Source organism: Camponotus floridanus, unplaced genomic scaffold (assembly GCF_003227725.1).
Source record: "Camponotus floridanus strain SB8 unplaced genomic scaffold, Cflo_v7.5 scaffold250, whole genome shotgun sequence".
In the NCBI taxonomy this organism is placed as follows: domain Eukaryota; kingdom Metazoa; phylum Arthropoda; class Insecta; order Hymenoptera; family Formicidae; genus Camponotus; species Camponotus floridanus.
The window spans coordinates 416,864-436,370 of NW_020229382.1; the positions used below are offsets into that span (position 1 = coordinate 416,864).

Sequence of the window (19,507 nt, forward strand, 5' to 3'; positions counted from 1 at the left end):
ATATATATATATATATATATATGATGGCGCGTGTCCCTCTGTTGAATGCTTGAACAGGTAGAGAACGCGCGAAACATTCGAAAAATCCTGATAGATTTCCATCGATACATTTAATTTAAATATCTCATATTTTGCATGATCGCGTATTCTTAATTAAGAACGTTTATGTACATAAATTTATGATTAATAATAGAAACAATTCTATCGAAAGAATACATTTATAACGACTAAACAAGTAATCATGCAACATTAACTTTACAATAGGAAGTTTGAAAAAAGCAGCATTTAATTAACCGACATTTTTTTATATAATTTTATGCGGAAAAACTATATTCATATAATTACAAATCACCTTATTTGATGAATTCTTGAAATTTTTAAAGAAAAAACAAAATATACATAATCTTGAAATATATATTTGAATATTTATTAATGTCATAAATTTTTTCTATAAACGACTTGTTATGTTAAATTTGGGATAACATTAATATGAATATTTTAGTTCAACGTACTATATATATATGCAAAACTTCAAAATCTGTATTATATATACATTTCTCTTCTATCATGCAAATTTGAGGAAAATGCAACTAAATTTTGTGAAGGAAATAATAGATCTTCAATAAGGAATCGTATTTTTTTATTAAAAATATTATTAAAAATATGTGATTAATTTATCGAAATAAAATAATTTGCAATAATGAAAAACATTATTATGATTATAATTTCAATTACATTATAAAAATAAACTTATAATAAAATAAACACATTATAAGATAAAAAAATTATATATTTTCATTACTTCTCTTTATCAAATTCATTCCAATTTGAAACAGTTGATACCAAATATTGGGATCATTCACACCATATATATTACATATATTACAATTAAAATTCATAAATAATAATAACAATGTAATATTTATATTCAATTTATAATCAAATTATTTTAGATAAAAGTAAGAAATAATAATCGTTCGTTAATAATTAATTTTTCACGTTCTTAATATTCAACTATATTCTGAGAAACCATGGTATCCGAATATGAGATCAATTCTTAAGAACTCTTTAACAAAGCTTATTTTATTCAAAAAAGTCGAAAGGCGCTACTGAATAACGTGCTAATTACATTAATTGCGAAATATTCGTGAAATATTCGTATTTCATCTATTAACCAAGAACAAAGAAAATGTCAATTATTTCTCTAATCTCTTTACGCAGTCTATGCCTCGATTTACGCAAGAATTTGAATCAAGAGAAGATGACACCGAGATATTATTTTTAATTATATGACAGCGAAACATATTATCGCACTTTTATCTCCGCGACTTGTAACGATTAATATGATATCGTAAATTGCAATCAGGAAAACGCGCTTGTCAAACAGCATCGTTATGCATTTAAAGGCACATGACGGAATGCATAATACAGATAAAATCAAATCGATAAGTCGATGCGGATCGGAAATATTTTAGATCGCAGCGAGATTATCTTAAAGCTGTGACAATGAGCTGTTCTCTCAGAATGGAATATTAATTTTTGTTCACGTACGAAGATGTAGAAAAGACCTTTGAAATTCTCGGTCTATAAAAATGCTATATTTACGAAAGAGCTTCAAGATAATTTTATCAGATCCGGTGTAATCTTTCACCTTCAATTCTTATTAAATCGAGCAAAGAGAAAATGGTATTCATAAAATTATCATAAAATCGAAAACTTATATTGCTTATCGCACTGCACGAACAACTTTTAGAATTTATCGGTGTTACGAATACAATCGCATTTATATAAGTTTTAAATTTCCGAAAGTCGAATGTGATCACATCAAGTTAAATCGATTTTTATAAAGACAATACTTATTATACCAATACGTAACGTCAATAAACAATACAATGTATAAACACAAGGATCGTTGAAAAAAATGTAGTCGACCAAACTAGCCAGAAATTTGTTTATTAATACGACGTTTCGACCATATGGTTGTGGTCCTTATCAAGTATATACGATGCAATAATAATCAAGAGGTATAGACGATAATCTTGCAAAACTGCACAAGTCACATTAACAAAAAACGTTATTTAACTGGATTTGAATTTGAGAGAAACTGATGCGTCCGTTTGAGACTTCGTCAAGAAACTAAACACCAACTTCTTGACGAAGTCTCAAACGGACGCATCAGTTTCTCTCAAATTCAAATCCAGTTAAATAACGTTTTTTGTTAATGTGACTTGTGCAGTTTTGCAAGATTATCGTCTATGCCTGTCTCCTGATTATTATTGCATCGTATATACATGATAAGGACCACAACCAAATGGTCGAAACATCGTGTTAATAAACAAATTACTGGCTAGTTTGGTCGACTACATTTTTTTCAACGATCCTTGTGATTATCTGACTAGCGACATAAAGTTATTTTATTAACAATGTATAAACTTAGCTTTGGATTTTCGCCCTGATCAGCACCGCAGTCACCACAAGAATATTATCGAAATTTTTGACAAATTTCTTTCTGTACGTTGTGACAGGACATACAAAAAATAAATTATACTCGACTATTAAAGCTCTCGTTTATCGACATGTGATGGCTTCTAGGCAATCGCGCACATTCAAAATAAATTCGTGTTATCGATCCGCCCTATCAAATATAAAAATATTTTATCCAATATTTTGTTTTATAATTAAAATAAATTGTATTAAAATAAATTATTAAACGTGCGCGTGATTAAGAATGATAATGAAGGAGAAATCAGAGGAGCATTTTGAAAAAATAAATTGATTATATCGACTAGACGGCCATGCAACAATGAACTTAGCAAATGACACTATTCACAAAAATTCTCATTCTAATTATCAATAAGCTCATATCAGCTGCTTTCTCGATAAAGTATTGCTGTTGAAAATTAAGGCACAATAATGTACATATTACGCAAAAATTCACATTGATAATATGCAAATTTTGTCGATTGGCGATTAAAAAAGATTAAATTTTTTTCTTACCGAAAACTAAACAAATAATTTAAAAAACTGATGATAAAGTAAACAATAAAAGTTGACAATGAAAGATTTCCTACATTTTGATGAATTCTATACATTTTTCGCCAAAGCAAATCCTAATCGGTTTTTCTCCATATCAAACTTGGTGTAGTAACGGCCAATAAATGGCATGCCCAGAATCCATGCTACTTCATCCTCTTCTTCGTGTTTCCAGAAGACGGTTATACATATACTTTCATCATCTGGATGCTGAGAAGAATTAAATACGCAATAAATTTCACTTATAAATTTCTCTTATACATATTTAAATAATTTAAAATTTAATTTAAAATAACTTTCTTATAGGACTCACTTGAATGATGTAATCTTTACCAGTAAGATCGAAATCCTTACCAGCCAAATTAAATGTGATTGTAGGCAATTGAGAAATTCTATTGCAGTTCACCTTTAAATAAAACATAATATCAAGTTAATATCAAGTATTAATCATATTTAATGAACATATTAAGTATTACAAAAAAAGGACTAATGTCATTGTTCCATAGAAGTTTATGTTTCATTTCAACGTACCTAATATTTATTTTTATATCGCAATTATCAACTTTTTATATTTTTTTTCTCAAAGCCTACGTGCTTTGAAAGATTTGGTTACTTGAAAGATATCGTTTACTTACTCTTCCCTGTGGATCAATTTTAATAAATTGATTAATAGATGAAATATCTTTTTCTGGTCCAATTATTTTCCAAACACTTGTATCAAGGAGAGCTCGGCAGCCTCCATCGCACCAAGTAAAATGATCCCCTTCAATACTATAAAGCAATGACGTTAACAATTTGTTAAACCACGATTAATGTAATTTTAAAAATAACGTACCTATTAATGAGAAATTGCCAGAATCCTTCAGCAACAGGAATATATGTAAAACCCCCTTCGTAATAAGCAGGATCGGAACCACCCAATGTCAATATACCACCTAAATCGGCTGAAGTGTCTCTGCAAATTATAATTTTTATATCGCAATATGTATGTACGTGATAATTAAAATTAAGTTATATTTAATGTGCAAATATAAATATTATTTTAATTTAAAAAATTATAATACTATATATAAATAATAAATTTAATTAATGTTAATATTAAAATAAATATGAAATAAATATAAATATATATACAAATAGAACTGTATGTTTATATATATACAAATAGAACTGTATGTTTATTAAAAACTCTTGTCTATAGATATATGTTGTTCATAAGTAAAGAAAATATGTACCTATTTAGATAAAAACTGAAAATGCGTGATGACACTAGTCCTTGTCGAATCATGTTGCCAAAGACAGGTGTTATATCATTATCATATAGCTCAAAAGATCTGAGGCCAAAGATACCATCAAATGTTCGATCAGCACATATATTTTCAATTATGTCGACATCTTCCAGTATATGTACCACTTCTGCAAATGTTTGATTCTTTACATTGAGGTTGGCAACCTATAATAAAATTGCTGTTGAAAAAATACATCGTTGCCGCGGGAAAAAAAAGGATATGATTGGTTAAGATATATTTAAACTACGATTATAATTATAAATAAATTGGATTGTTTGTTTAATAATGAACTTACATTCACTGTATCAATAGCTAAGATTGCTTTTACATCGAAACATTTAGATGGTAAAATAATTTTTCTACCCTTTTTTATATTATTGTATGTTTTGGATTTTGTATTATCGTATTGATTATTTTTTGCTGTAAAGTATATCAATTAGTAAAGCATATTCAATATCGAAAATCAGCAAAGTTACAAAAATTTTAATAATATATATAGAGATATTGTATCATTAATTTATTAAATGTACAATATTCTTTTATAAATAATTGTATATGTAAATGTAATATTATAAATAATTGTGTATGTAAATGTTGTCTAATTAATTCATAAATCATCTATGTTTATCAATGCTTGTTTGTACCTTCCGAGAATGAATGTGAGTGATAAATTATTTAAATTAATTAATTTCTAAATTCCAAAGTTTGCCATTGTAATATTTACACTATAACATTAAATATTACTATAAAATTAAGGGGTAATATCTAATCAGCAGGTCGCAAAAAATTATGATGTTTGAGATTTTTTTAAAAAAGTATAATAAAATTATTTTACAAATAAATTTTTATTCAAAAATACAAATATTAAGGATGTTATTATATTTTTTTTTAAATAAAATATTTTAAATTTTAAAAGTTATAACCTTCTATTCTCCCGGATATTATTTTTTTAAATGCGCTACGCGGTGAGAATTGCTATTCGAAACTGATTCATTTTACATCAAAAATTCGATAAACTGTTGTTAATGTATGAAAGTGTGAAATTGAATCTAATAGATGAACGAAGGATCAATCGAAAAATTGTTTTCGGACAAAATGGCAGCCATTTGACGTCATAATTTTCTTTGACTTAAAAACTGCTTCTTTTTATTAAGTAAAAAAAAGTATTCATTAAATAAAATCCTTTGTTTATCTACTAGGTTTTTATACATAAAAGAAGACTGTAAAATTTAAAGCAAATCATTGTAACGGTTTTTGAAATATCTTGCTCACCGACTTTGAAAAAGTGATTTCAAAAAACACGCATTTAAAATTTGTATCAAGTTTACATTTAAATAAAATATAGTTTCTTTAATTTATACAGAATTATCTATTCCCGGCCCATATAATTTTAGTTTATTCAACTCTTCCTATATTGACTTAATAGCTCTCGAAACATCAGAACTGAAGCTTTGTAGTCGTGTTTAAACAAAATTATAGATTCGGACACTTTATGAAACAATTATAAATGACTTCGTCAATTTGCATCTGATTAATTTGAAACTTTTAGGAAATATTTTCAATATGATATACTTCAAGAAAATGTAAAAACATACAAATCGGTTGTTTTTACTTTTACTAGACATTTTTTTAACTAGACATAACCTCTTAAGTAAATATCTGTATTACATTTTTTTTCAACATTTTAAATATCCAAGATTATACATGAGAAATATAATTGTAGATAGAATATATATACATATATATTTGCAGATTTAAAAATTTGAAGTTTAAGCTTGACTAAAGGACGGTATTGATAAAATGCTATTTATTTAATTAATTAATTTAATTGAAATTTATTTAATTAAAAATGAAAACATATATATATATATATATATATATATATATATATATACGAACAAATTACTTACTACAAATAGGGATTGAGCAATTTCTGGAAAATACCCAAAGATCTACAGCAGCAGTATCAAATACGACTTTAAATTCTTGTGGTGGCATTCCAATATTAATAGTGCCATAATAATACACGTTTTTGAAATTGGTCAGACGTACTGAAGGAAGATTATGATCTAACGAACGAATTCGTTGCGACTTGATGCCAATTTTTTCCGAAAATTTTGGAGGAAAATCCGTCTTGTTTCTGGAAATAATATAAAGAACATTCTGTGAGTGCAAGTATATATATATATATATATATATATATATATATATATCCATACATATATATATATATATATATATATATATATATATACTATAGTTATATATAATTATATAACTTACATATTTGCAATACAAGTACATTACGCATTTAAATGTAAATATATTAGAAATGCTTATTATTCGATGATCTTTCTAAATTGTATGAACTCATATCTTAAAAGTAATATTTAATTTGGATAATCCAGTCTTAAATAAAACCATTATAACATAATAGACATTGATATTTAATTAACGATAATTTTGCATGTGATTTTACATATGGAAGTAATTTAAAAGCAAGTAATTGTATCAACTAGGAAATCAACTAAAGGGTATCAACTAAAAGTAGGATACAGCGAATATTAATTAAATAAATAATACAAGAACAACTCATTATATCTACAGTTGATCTGCTAACGCGTGAAAAAATAATTACATATTTTGTTGATCTGCAAGCACGATATTTATGTTAACGGTCGTCGTTTAAATAGAGATAAAAACAAGAGGGGACAAAAGCGAAGGTTACGAAAAAACAACGAGTCACTTTTTCAAAAATTCTTATTTTATTTACTCTTTGTCTAATAAATAAAAGTATACATTTTGACAAAGGAAATTTTATCCCATTTGTATAGAATAATTAATTGCATTTGCACAAGTCACGCGTTTAAAAAAGAAATCGAGTGGAAGAAAAAATCGATCTTTATAATTTCAATATCTATCATGCCAATGTACAATATAATAAAATATATACTGACCTATACAATTGCGCGCCAGTCATCATAAAGAGCACCGTCACTATCACGAAAAAACGAAACATATTTCAGAATTTATTTACTGCTGAAGTCTCGATTCGTGAAAATTTCAACGACGACTTTCTTTCGACACTTTATGATCAGATACGCAGAAAAATGAAATGTGTCGTTTACTAACTCTCCCTTAGCACTGTATTGGTATTCTATAACGTTATATATATATATATACATGATGGTACATGTCCCTCTGTTGAATGCTTGAACAGGTAGAGAACGCGCGAAACATTCGAAAAATCCTGATAGATTTCCATCGATACATTTAATTTAAATATCTCATATTTTGCATGATCGCGTATTCTTAATTAAGAACGTTTATGTACATAAATTTATGATTAATAATAGAAACAATTCTATCGAAAGAATACATTTATAACGACTAAACAAGTAATCATGCAACAATAACTTTACAATAGGAAGTTTGAAAAAAGCAGCATTTAATTAACCGACATTTTCTTATATAATTTTGTGCGGAAAAATTATATCATATAATTATAATTCACCTTATTTGATGAATTCTTGAGGTTTCTAAAAAAAAAATAAAATATATATAATCTTGAAATATATATTTGAATTTTCATTAATGTCATACATTTTTTCTATAAACGACTTGTTATGGTAAATTAGAGATAATATTAATATGAATACTTTAGTTCAAGATACTATATATACAGGGTCTACCAAAAGTGTGGAAACCCCTAAATATCTCGGAAAATATACGTTTTACAGAAAAGTGTTTCCAACAAAAGTTGTAGGGTTTAAGAAGATCTATATACTGATTCTATCAGTTTGACCTTGAATGGCGTCGTCAAGGTCAGGTCAAGGTCACATTGACTTTTTTAAATGACACCCCCTACATTTGATTGCATATTCTTATAGCTTAATTCAAGAGCTTTCCAAAACACTATAATAATGTTCATTTTTATTAAGTACTTTGCGAGTTATGAGGGTTGAATGATAGAGTAGCGCCGGTATTAACATTATCCAAGGTGTACTACATGGAGGTTACTCGCTCGGATTTGCATCTGTTGTGTGTGTGATCCAGCTAACTAAGGCAAGATCGGTCGTGGATCCAGTCAGCAAAAGCAAAGACCCAACCAAATTACAATCGAGCATTTAAAGACCTGGAAAGCAATCGACATAGTAAACAGTAAATAAATTTGTGGATGCTCATTTATCATAATAATTGTTCGAAATGTGTGCGTGTGCGTGCGTGCGGTGCGTGTATACATAGATCAGGTTAGGTTGCACCAAACGATTGCAAATGTGTTTCAATGTGTTAAAGTAAATGCTAAAACGTTTAATTTTAATTAATCGTACGTTGTATTTGGACGATAACAATTAATTTCTGCTTGCTCAAAGCTGAAGTTAGAAGGTGCTCGTTCTTTGATAGCTTTATACATTCTTAGTTGAATTTTAAATGCGAGTTAGACTGCATGTAGTGCGTCACATAGCGGTAAATGAAGGAACTAACGAGACGTTTCATACACGTTTTATGGAGCAATTTTTTGGCAATTTGACTTCAGCGAAATATGAGGATATGTTGAGGAATCGATCTTGCCTTAGTTAGCTGGATCACACACACAACAGATGCAAATCCGAGCGAGTAACCTCCATGTAGTACACCTTGGATAATGTTAATACCGGCGCTACTCTATCATTCAACCCTCATAACTCGCAAAGTACTTAATAAAAATGAACATTATTATAGTGTTTTGGAAAGCTCTTGAATTAAGCTATAAGAATATGCAATCAAATGTAGGGGGTGTCATTTAAAAAAGTCAATGTGACCTTGACCTAACCTTGACGACGCCATCCAAGGTCAAACTGATAGAATCAGTATATAGATCTTCTTAAACCCTACAACTTTTGTTGGAAACACTTTTCTGTAAAACGTATATTTTCCGAGATATTTAGGGGTTTCCACACTTTTGGTAGACCCTGTATATATATATATATATATGTGTGTGTGTGTGTGTGTGTGTGTGTGCAAAACTTCAAAATCTATACTATATATACATTTCTCTTCTATATCATGCAAATTTAAGGAAAGAGCAACCAAGTTTTGGAAAGGAAATAATGGATCTACAATAAGGAAACGTATTCTTTTATTAAAAATGTTATTAAAAATATGTGATCAATTTATCAAAATAAAATAATTTACAATAATGAGAAACGTTATTATGATTATAATTTCAATTACATTATAAAAATGAACTTATAATAAAATAGAAACATTATAAGACAAACAACATGATAAGAAAACTAGCGTATGCGAGCCACAGCGAATGGTAATGCCTAAAAATTCTTTAATTGTACGCGAAAATTTAAACGAGAACAAGGCATATGCATATATTTTACTTGGTGCATTTACCAAGATGTATAGATTCTCATTTTTGAGAATTCTATAAAACCCTCTTTACCCCCCTAAAGAGACGTAGACGAGAAAAATATCGGGGCGAAGTCGCTGAATCGGGAATCGAACCCGAGTCTTTCGCTTGCCGTCTACGTCTCTCTCGTTGTTTAATACATAACGAACCTAATTCCTTTCGATTTAGTTTAATTCACGCGTAGCTGAAAAGATGGCGTTTCATTTTCCATAGTTATAAACAAATAGGCGAGAGTGATATCGGTATGGGACTGAATAGCTCAGTGGTAAGAGCAGTCGTCCGGCAAGCGAAAGACTCGAGTTCGATTCCCGATTCAGCGACTTCACCCCGATATTTTTCTAAATCTCTTCAGGGGGGTAAAGAGGGTTTTATAGAATTCTCAAAAATGAGAATCTATATATCTTGGTAAATGCACCAAGTAAAATATATGCATATGCTCCTTGTTCTCGTTTTTCGCGTATAATTAAAGAATTTTTAGGTATTACCATTCGCTATGGCTCGTACACGCTAGTTTTCTTATCTTGTTGTTTAATATATAACGAGTCTAATTCCTTTCGATTTATTATAAGACAAAATTTAAAATATTTTCATTAGTTCTGTTTATCAAATTTATCCCACTTTTAAACAGTTGATACCGAATATTGGTATCATTCAAACATATATAATAGTATGTATACATAAACATATATATTATATATATTACAATTAAAATTCATGAATAATAATAGCGTAATAGTGCATTATTTATATTCAATTTATAATCAAATTATTTCAGATAAAAATAGGAAATAATAATCGTTCGTTAACAATTAATTTTTCACGCTCTTAATATTCAACTATATTCCGAGAAACCATGATATATGAGATCGATTCTTAAGAACTCTTTAACGAAGCTTATTTTATTCAAAAAAGTCGAAAGGCGCTACTGAATAACGTGCGAATTACATTAATTGTGAAATTTTCGTGGCATCTATTAACCAAGAACAAAGAAAATGTCAATTTTTTCTCTAATCTCTTTACGCAGTCCATGCCTCGATTTACGCAAGAATTTGAATCAAGAGAAGATGACATCGAGATATTATTTTTAATTATACAGCGAAATATATTATCGCACTTTTATCTCCGCAACGATTAATATGATATAGTAAATTGCAATCAGGAAAACGCGCTTGCCAAACAGCATCGTTATGCATTTAAAGGCACATGACGGAATGCATAATACAGATAAAATCAAATCGATAAGTCGATGCGGATCGGAAATATTTTAGATCGCAGCGAGATTATCTTAAAACTGTGACAACGAGCTGTCCTTTCACTGAACGGAAGCATATTAATTCTTGTTCACGTACGAAGATGTAGAGAAAACCTTTGAAATTCTCGGTCTATAAAAATGCTATATTTACGAAAGCGCTTCAAGATAATTTTATTAGTCCAGTGTAACCTTTTACCTTCAATTCTCATTAAATCAAGCAAAGTGAAAATGATGTTAACGATATCATAAAATCAAAAACTTATATTGCTTATATCGCATTTCACGAAAAACCTTCTATTTAGAATTTATCGGTGTTTTACGAATACAATTACATTTACAATTTTAAATTTGCAAAATTCACAGTCAAATGTAATCACCACAAGGTAGATCGATTTTTATAAAAACAATATTGATTATACCGATACGTAACATCAATAAACAATACAATGTATGAATTTAGTTTTGGATTTCCGCCCTGATCAGCACCACAGTCACCATGAGAATATTATTGAAATTTTTGACAAATTTCTTTCTGTACGTTCTGACTGGACATACAAAAAATAAATTATACTCGACTATTAAAGCTGTCGTTTATAGACGTTTATGTTTTGATGGCTTCTAGGCAATCGCGCACATTCGAAATAAATTCGTGTTATTGATCCGCCATATCAAATTTAAAAATATTTTAGCTAATATTTTGTTTTATAATTAAAATAAATTGTATTAAAATAAATTATTAAATGTGCGCGTGATTAAGAGTGATAATGAAAGAGAAATCAGCATTTTGGAAAAATAAATTGATTATATCGACTAGACAGCCATGCAACAATGAACTTAGCAAATGACATTGCTCGCAAAAATTCGCAAAAAAGCACATATCAGCTGCTTTCATGAGAAAGTATTGTTGTTGAAAATTAAGGCGCAGTTATGTAAATATTACTCAAAAATTCACATTGATAGTATGCGATCTTTGTCGATAGGCGATTAAAAAAGATTAAAATAAATTAACTAACTTGACAGCTCAGATGTAAATATATAAATTTAACTAAATAATTAAGCAATATCGTGCCAACGCAGATGTAAGGAGAGAAGCAAAAAAAAAATCTACTTCCATAATCCACACTTTATTGATGATCAATCATACATTTCGGATTAATCATACATTCGGAAAAAAATTAAATTTTTTTCTAACCGAAAACTAAACAAATAATTTAAAAAATGATGATAAAGTACACAATAAAAAGTGACAATAAAAGATTTCCTACATTTTGATGAATTCTATACATTTTTCGCCAAAGCAAACCCTATTCGGTTTTTCTCCATATCAAACTTGGTGTAGTAACGGCCAATAAATGGCATGCCCAGAATCCATGTTACTTCATCGTCATATGGTCGGTCGTGTTTCCAGAAGACTGTTATACATATACTTTCATCATCTGGATGCTGAGAAGAATTAAATATGCAATAAAATTCTCTTTTGAATTTCTCTTATACATATTTAAATAATTTAAAATTTAATTTCAAATAATTTTCTTATAGGACTCACCTGAATGATGTAATCTTTACCAGTAAGATCGAAATCCTTACCAGCCAAATTAAATGTGATTGCAGGCAATTGAGAAATTCTATTGCAGTTCACCTTTAAATAAAATATAATATCAAGTTAATATCAAGTATTAATCATATTTAATGAACATATTAAGTATTACAAAAAAAAAACTAATGCCATTTTTCCATAAAAGTTTATGTTTCATTTCAACGTACCCAATATTTATTTTTATATCGCTATTATCAATTTTTATATTTTTTTTCTCAAAGCCTAAGTGCTTTGAAAGATATGATTACTTGAAAGATATCATTTACTTACTCTTCCCTGTGGATCAACTTTAATAAATTGATTAATAGATAAAATGTCTTTTTTTGGTCCAATTATTTTCCAAACACTTGTATCAAGAATACCTCGGCAACCTCTATCGCACCAAGTAAAATGTTCTCCTTCGATTCTATAAAGCAATAACGCTAACAGTTTGTTTTTTTAAAACACGATTAATGTATTTTAAAAAATAACGTACCTATTAATGATAAATTGCCAGTATCCATCAGTAACAGGAATGTATGTAAAACCCCCTTTGTAATAAGCAGAATCGGAACCACCCAATGTCAATATACCACCTAAATCGGCTGAAGTGTCTCTGCAAATTATAATTTTTATATCGCAATATGTATGTACGTGATAATTAAAATTAAGTTATATTTAATGTGCAAATATAAATATTATTATAAATAATAATATAAATATAATTAATAATATAAATATTATTTTAATTTAAAAAATTATAATACTATATATAAATAATAAATTTAATTAATGTTAATATTAAAATAAATATGAAATAAATATAAATATATATACAAATAGAACTGTATGTTTATATATATACAAATAGAACTGTATGTTTATTAAAAACTCTTGTCTATAGATATATGTTGTTCATAAGTAAAAAAAATATGTACCTATTTAGATAAAAACTGAAAATGCGTGATGACACTAGTCCTTGTCGAATCATGTTGCCAAAGACAGGCGTTATATCATTATCATATAGCTCAAAAGATCTGAGGCCAAAGATACCATCAAATGTTCGATCAGCACATATATTTTCAATTATGTCGACATCTTCCATTATATGTACCACTTCTGCAAATGTTTGATTCTTTACATTGAGGTTGGCAACCTATAATAAAATTGCTGTTGAAAAAATACATCGTTGCCGCGGGAAAAAAAAGAATATGATTGGTTAAGATATATTTAAACTACGATTATAATTATAAATAAATTGGATTGTTTGTTTAATAATGAACTTACATTCACTGTATCAATAGCTAAGATTGCTTTTACATCGAAACATTTAGATGGTAAAATAATTTTTCTACTCTTTTTTATATTATTGTATGTTTTGGATTTTGTATTATCGTATTGATTATTTTTTGCTGTAAAGCATATCAATTAGTAAAGCATGTACAAAATATCGAAAATCAGCAAAGTTACAAAAATTTTAATAATATATATAGAGATATTGTATCATTAATTTATTAAATGTACAATATTCTTTTATAAATAATTGTATATGTAAATGTAATATTATAAATAATTGTGTATGTAAATGTTGTCTAATTAATTCATAAATCATTTTTGTTTATCAATGCTCGTTTGTACCTTCAGAGAATGAATGTGAGTGATAAATTATTTAAATTAATTAATTTCTAAATTCCAAAGTTTGCCATTAATATTTAATATTTACACTATAATATTAAATATTACTATAAAGTTAAGAGGTAATATCTAGTCAGCAGGCCGCAAAAAAATTATGATGTTTGAGATCTTTTTTAAAAAAGTGTAATAATTTTTTTTGACAAATAAATTTTTATTCAAAAATACTAATATTTAGAATGTTATTATATTTTTTTTAAATCAAATATTAAAAAATGTAAAAATTATAACTATTCTTGCGGATATTATTTTATTAAATGAGCTACGCGGTGAGCAGTGCTATTCGAAACTGATTCATTTAACATCAAAAATTCGATAAACTGTTGTTAATGTATGAAAACTAGTAGATGAATGAAGGATTAATCGAAAAATTGTTTTTGGACAAAATGGCAGCCATTTGACATTAAGATCTTTTTTGACTTAACAACTGCTTATTTTTTATTAAGTAAAAAAAAGTATTCATTAAATAAAATCCTTTTTTTATCTACTAGGTTTTTATACATAAAAGAAGACTGTAAAATTTAAAGCAAATCGGGTTTTGAAATATCTTGCTCACCGACTTTGAAAAAGTGAATTCAAGAAACACGCGTTTAAAATTTGTATCAAGTTTACATTTAAATAAAATATAGTTTCTTTAATTTATACAGAATTATCTATTTCCGGCCCATATAATTTTAGTTTATTCAACTCTTCGTATATTAACTTGATAGCTCTCGAAACATCAGAGCTGAAGCTTTGTAGTCGTGTTTAAACAAAATTATACATTCGGACACTTTATGAAACAATTATAACTTTGTCAATTTGCATCCGATTAATTTGAAACTTTTAGGAAATATTTTCAATATTATAAACATCAAGAAAATGTAAAAACATAAAAATCGATTGTTTTTACTTTTACTAGACATTTTTTTAACTAGACATAACCTCTTAAGTAAATATCTGTATTACATTTTTTTTCAACATTTTAAATATCCCAAGATTATACTTGAGAAATATAATTGTAGATAGAATATATATGCATATATATTTGCGGATTTAAAAACTTGAAGTTTAAGCTTGTTTAAAAAACGGTATTGATTAAATGAAATTTATTTAATTAATGAAAAATAAAAACATATATATATATATATATATATATATATATATATATACACGAACAAATTACTTACTACAAATAGGGATTTGGCAATTTCTGGAAAATACCCAAAGATCTACAGCAGCAGTATCAAATACGACTTTAAATTCTTGTGGTGGCATTCCAATATTAATAGTGCCATAGTAATACACGTTTTTGAAATTGATCAGACGTATTGAAGGAAGATTATGACCTAACGAACGAACTCGTTGCGACTTGATGCCAATTTTTTCCGAAAATTTTGGAAGAAAATCCGTCTTGTTACTTGAAATAATATAAAGAACATTCTGTGAGTGCAAGTATATATATATATATATATATATATATATATATATATCCATACATATATATATTATAGTTATATATAATTATATAACTTACATATTTGCAATACAAGTTTTGCATGTGATTTTACATATGGAAGTAATTTAAAAGCAAGTAACTGTATCAACTAGTAAAAATAGGATACAGAGAATATCAATGAAATGAATAATACAAAAGCAACTCATTATATCTACAGATGATCTGCTAACGCGTGAAAAAATAATTTACAATTACATATTTTGTTGATATCCAAGCACGATATTTATGTTAACGGTCGTCGTTTAGAGAAAAAGACAAGATGGACAAAAGCGAAAGTTACGAAAAAACAACGAGTCACTTTTTCAAAAATATTCTTATTTTATTTACTCTTTGACTTGTTACGTCCAGCGAACTCCACGATTCTTTTCTTTTTTCGAAATAATATCGTAAACTATACGATAACCATGTGCGGGTAACTCTCGGCGATATCTAAGCCAAGGAAATGAAGAATAGAAGAAGCCTAGATTACGCGGATAGCCCGTCGTTCGCCTCGAGGATCCTTTTTCTTGCATCATGCAATTGAATTATTAATCTGTTTTATATCACAGTGAAAATGATTTTGTTAACATTTAATTGCGCATTATGTGAATTTTCTGACGAACATCTCCATTACTCAGCTATTCATGTTATAAACCTCCGGTCTCTGAAATTTTATCAACGCACTCATTTTTGTGATGCCAACGAGTTGTGAGTAAATTTGAATAATTAATTTTTATTTTTTTTCTCCCTTTCCCATATCTTACTATCTCACAATTTAAAATCTATGTCTGATAGATAATTTTAAACAGTTTAATAATCAAAATTTTTACTAATTACTATCAATCAATCAATCCTTGTCCCACCTCTCCTCCAGTCTCATTCCTTGTTCTTCCTAATTCGCTTAGAATCTCCGAAAGGCGGTTCGCGAATAATTCCCCCGAGATTTCTATTTATTCATTCTGGATTTCAGAATTGGAATTCGCGAATATTCCTCCTATTTATTCGTTCTGGATTTAAGAATTGAAATTCGCGAATACTCTTCCGCTCTCCGAAGATTCTGAAGAGTAATCCATCCTACTAGTTTTCTTTAATTTTTTTTCTCCTTATATTATTTTCTTTTGCATTATCACTATTTTTGGGAGAAACCGTTGAAATAAATAATTTTCGAACTCAGACCTGACAAATCTTTTATCTTAATTTTATTATTGTATTTTAATTTAGACCTCTGTTTCGGCGAATTTAGAAAATTTTAATTCTAACTATAACACATATGCGCAAGCGACGAATTCCATATTTCCTTTAATGAGTAAATGTTAATCATATTTTTATTATACATTTACCTTTTATTTTGTTGTATTTCTTATATTATATTAATTATATGTATATTGTAATAACCAGTCAGAAAATTTAACTCTTAACGTAAATTCTTCCCTGTATATTCTGACTGATGACCGAACGATTGTAACACTCGCGAGAATATATACATACACACACTGATACCCACTCACGCATAGCTACAACTGCTAATATGTATTTTTCTTTCTTTATTTTTTTTTATAATATATGTATTTTTAATTTAATGTATAATTTAATTATTTAACTCGTTCTCTTCCCTAAATCCTGAGATCGCACTGGGTTCCATCCCGCGTAAAAAGGATTAAATTCTTCTACCGAAAAGGGAATGAATAGGCTTAAAAATGCAGCGTTAAAGAGACCTTCGGTCGCTGACCTGTGTCAGGCCCTTCACATTCATTCGATCCGATCCATATCCACGCCCGAATAAAGTGTGTCACGGGGTAGATAAGTTCTTCCATACGGCCCATGCATTCCAGGATCTGGACGTAACAGACTAGTAAATAAAAATGTAGGTTTTGACCAAAGAAATTTCATCCAATTTGTATTGAAGCATTAATTGCATTTGTACGAGTCATGTTTAATCCAAGAAGACGGAAACGAGAAAAAATTGATCTTTCTAAGTTCGATATTTATCATATGCAACATAATATAAAATATACTGACCTGTACAATTGCGCGTCAATCGTCATAAAGAACACCGTCATTACCACAAAAAGGCGAAACATATTTCAGAATTTATTTACTGCTGAGGTCTCGATTCGTGAAAATTTCAACGCGAACTTTCTTTCGACACTTTAAGACCAGAAACGCAGAAAAATAAAGTGTTGTCGCTTACTAACTCTCCCTTAGCACTGTATTGGTATTCGATAGCATTATGTATATATATGATCACGCGTGTCCCTCTGTTGAATGCTTGAATAGATAGAGAACGCGCGAAACATTCGAAAAATCCTAATAGATTTTCATCGATCAATTTAATTTAAATATACCATATTTTGCATGAAGGTGTATTTTAAAAAAAAAAAAAAAAAAAAAAAAAAAAAAAAAAAAAAAAAAAAAAAAAAAAAAAAAAAAAAAAAAAAAAAAAAAAATATTTACATGAAGGTGTATTTTTAATGAAGAATATTTATTTCCATAAATTTATGATTAATAATAAAAATAATTCTTTCGAAAGAATATATTGTTTATATCAACCAAACCGACAATCATACATTAACTTTACAATAGATAATTTGAAAAAATTATCGACATTTTTTTATGTAATTTTGTGCGGAAAAATTACATTTATACAATTAAACACCAAGTTTTATTTGCTCAATTCTTGAGATTTCTAAAAAGAAAAGGAAATATACATAATCTTGAAATATATAATTCAATATTCATTTATTTCAGAAATTTTACTTTGAACAATTTGTTATGTTAAACTTCGGATAATGATAATATGAATATTTTAACTCAAGATACTATACAAAACTAAAAATCTATAATATATATGCATTTCTTTTCTATATTATGCAAATTTTTAAAAAATGCAACCAAATTTTGTGAAGGAAATAATACATCACCAATAAGGAAACGTGTTTTTTATTAAAAATTTTATTTAAAATATGTGATTAGTATATCGAAATAAAATAATTTGCAATAATGAAAAACGTCATTAAGACCATAATTTCAATTATCTTATAAAACTAAACTTATAATAAAATAAACACATTATAAGATAAAAAAATTACAATACGTTTTCATTATTTCTCTTTATCAAGTCCATCCTGATTTAAAAAAATTGATAGTAACCGAATATTAATATTATTCAAACATATAGCATGTATATCTAAACATATGTATATTACATATGTGTCAATTAAAATTCATAAATAATAATAGCGTAATAATAGTGCAATATTTATATTCAGTTTATAATCAAATTATTTCAAACAAAAATAGAAAATAATAATCGGTCTATAATAATTAATTTTTCACGCTCTTAATATTCAACCATAATAAGAGAAATTATGATATCCGAATATGAAATCAGTTCTTAAGAACTGACTTCTCTCTAACGAAGCTTATTTTATTCAAAAAAGGCGAAAGGCGTTACTGAATCGCGTGCTAATTGCATTAATTGCGAAATTTTCGTGACATTTATTAATCAAGAACAAAGAAAATTTCACGTTTTTCTCTAATCTCTTCACGCAATCGATTTACGCAAGAATTTGAATCAAAAGAAGATGACACCGTGATATTATTTTTAATTATATGAAAGCGAAACATATTATTGCACTTTTATCTGCGCAATACCTAAAGATTAATATGATATAGTAAATTGTAATCAGAAAAACGCGCTTGCCGTGTAAATAGCAAGTTCTGCATTAAAGGACACATGACGGAATGCATTATACAGATAAAGTCAGGTCGATAAGTCGATGATTTG

General features: G+C 27.8%; 2 protein-coding genes across 4 annotated transcripts; both read right to left on the reverse strand.

Annotated features, from left to right (window-relative positions):
- Positions 1 to 2,082: 2,082 nt before the first annotated feature.
- On the reverse strand, positions 2,083 to 7,460 carry LOC112638138 (lysosomal aspartic protease-like). The gene is made up of 8 exons (XM_025409240.1): positions 7,280 to 7,460; positions 6,233 to 6,462; positions 4,618 to 4,742; positions 4,269 to 4,486; positions 3,869 to 3,988; positions 3,669 to 3,804; positions 3,347 to 3,439; positions 2,083 to 3,243 (listed from the first exon to the last, which is right to left on the reverse strand). Exons 1-8 carry the CDS (start codon positions 7,339 to 7,341, stop codon positions 3,085 to 3,087), a joined length of 1,143 nt encoding a protein of 380 aa, XP_025265025.1. The 5' UTR covers positions 7,342 to 7,460; the 3' UTR covers positions 2,083 to 3,084.
- A 4,638-nt stretch (positions 7,461 to 12,098) lies between these two features.
- On the reverse strand, positions 12,099 to 17,930 carry LOC112638136 (lysosomal aspartic protease-like). Of its 3 annotated transcripts, none has more exons than XM_025409239.1 (9): positions 17,740 to 17,930; positions 17,436 to 17,555; positions 15,413 to 15,642; positions 13,839 to 13,963; positions 13,490 to 13,707; positions 13,048 to 13,167; positions 12,843 to 12,978; positions 12,522 to 12,614; positions 12,099 to 12,418 (listed from the first exon to the last, which is right to left on the reverse strand). In XM_025409239.1, the coding sequence occupies exons 2-9, from the start codon at positions 17,471 to 17,473 to the stop codon at positions 12,254 to 12,256; spliced, it is 1,125 nt and encodes a 374-aa protein (XP_025265024.1). In that variant the 5' UTR covers positions 17,474 to 17,555; positions 17,740 to 17,930; the 3' UTR covers positions 12,099 to 12,253. The 3 variants fall into 3 exon arrangements, with proteins under 3 accessions (XP_025265024.1, XP_025265023.1, XP_025265022.1); XM_025409238.1 differs by having other exon boundaries at positions 17,436 to 17,569; XM_025409237.1 differs by lacking the exon at positions 17,436 to 17,555.
- Between the last annotated feature and the right edge of the window lie 1,577 nt (positions 17,931 to 19,507).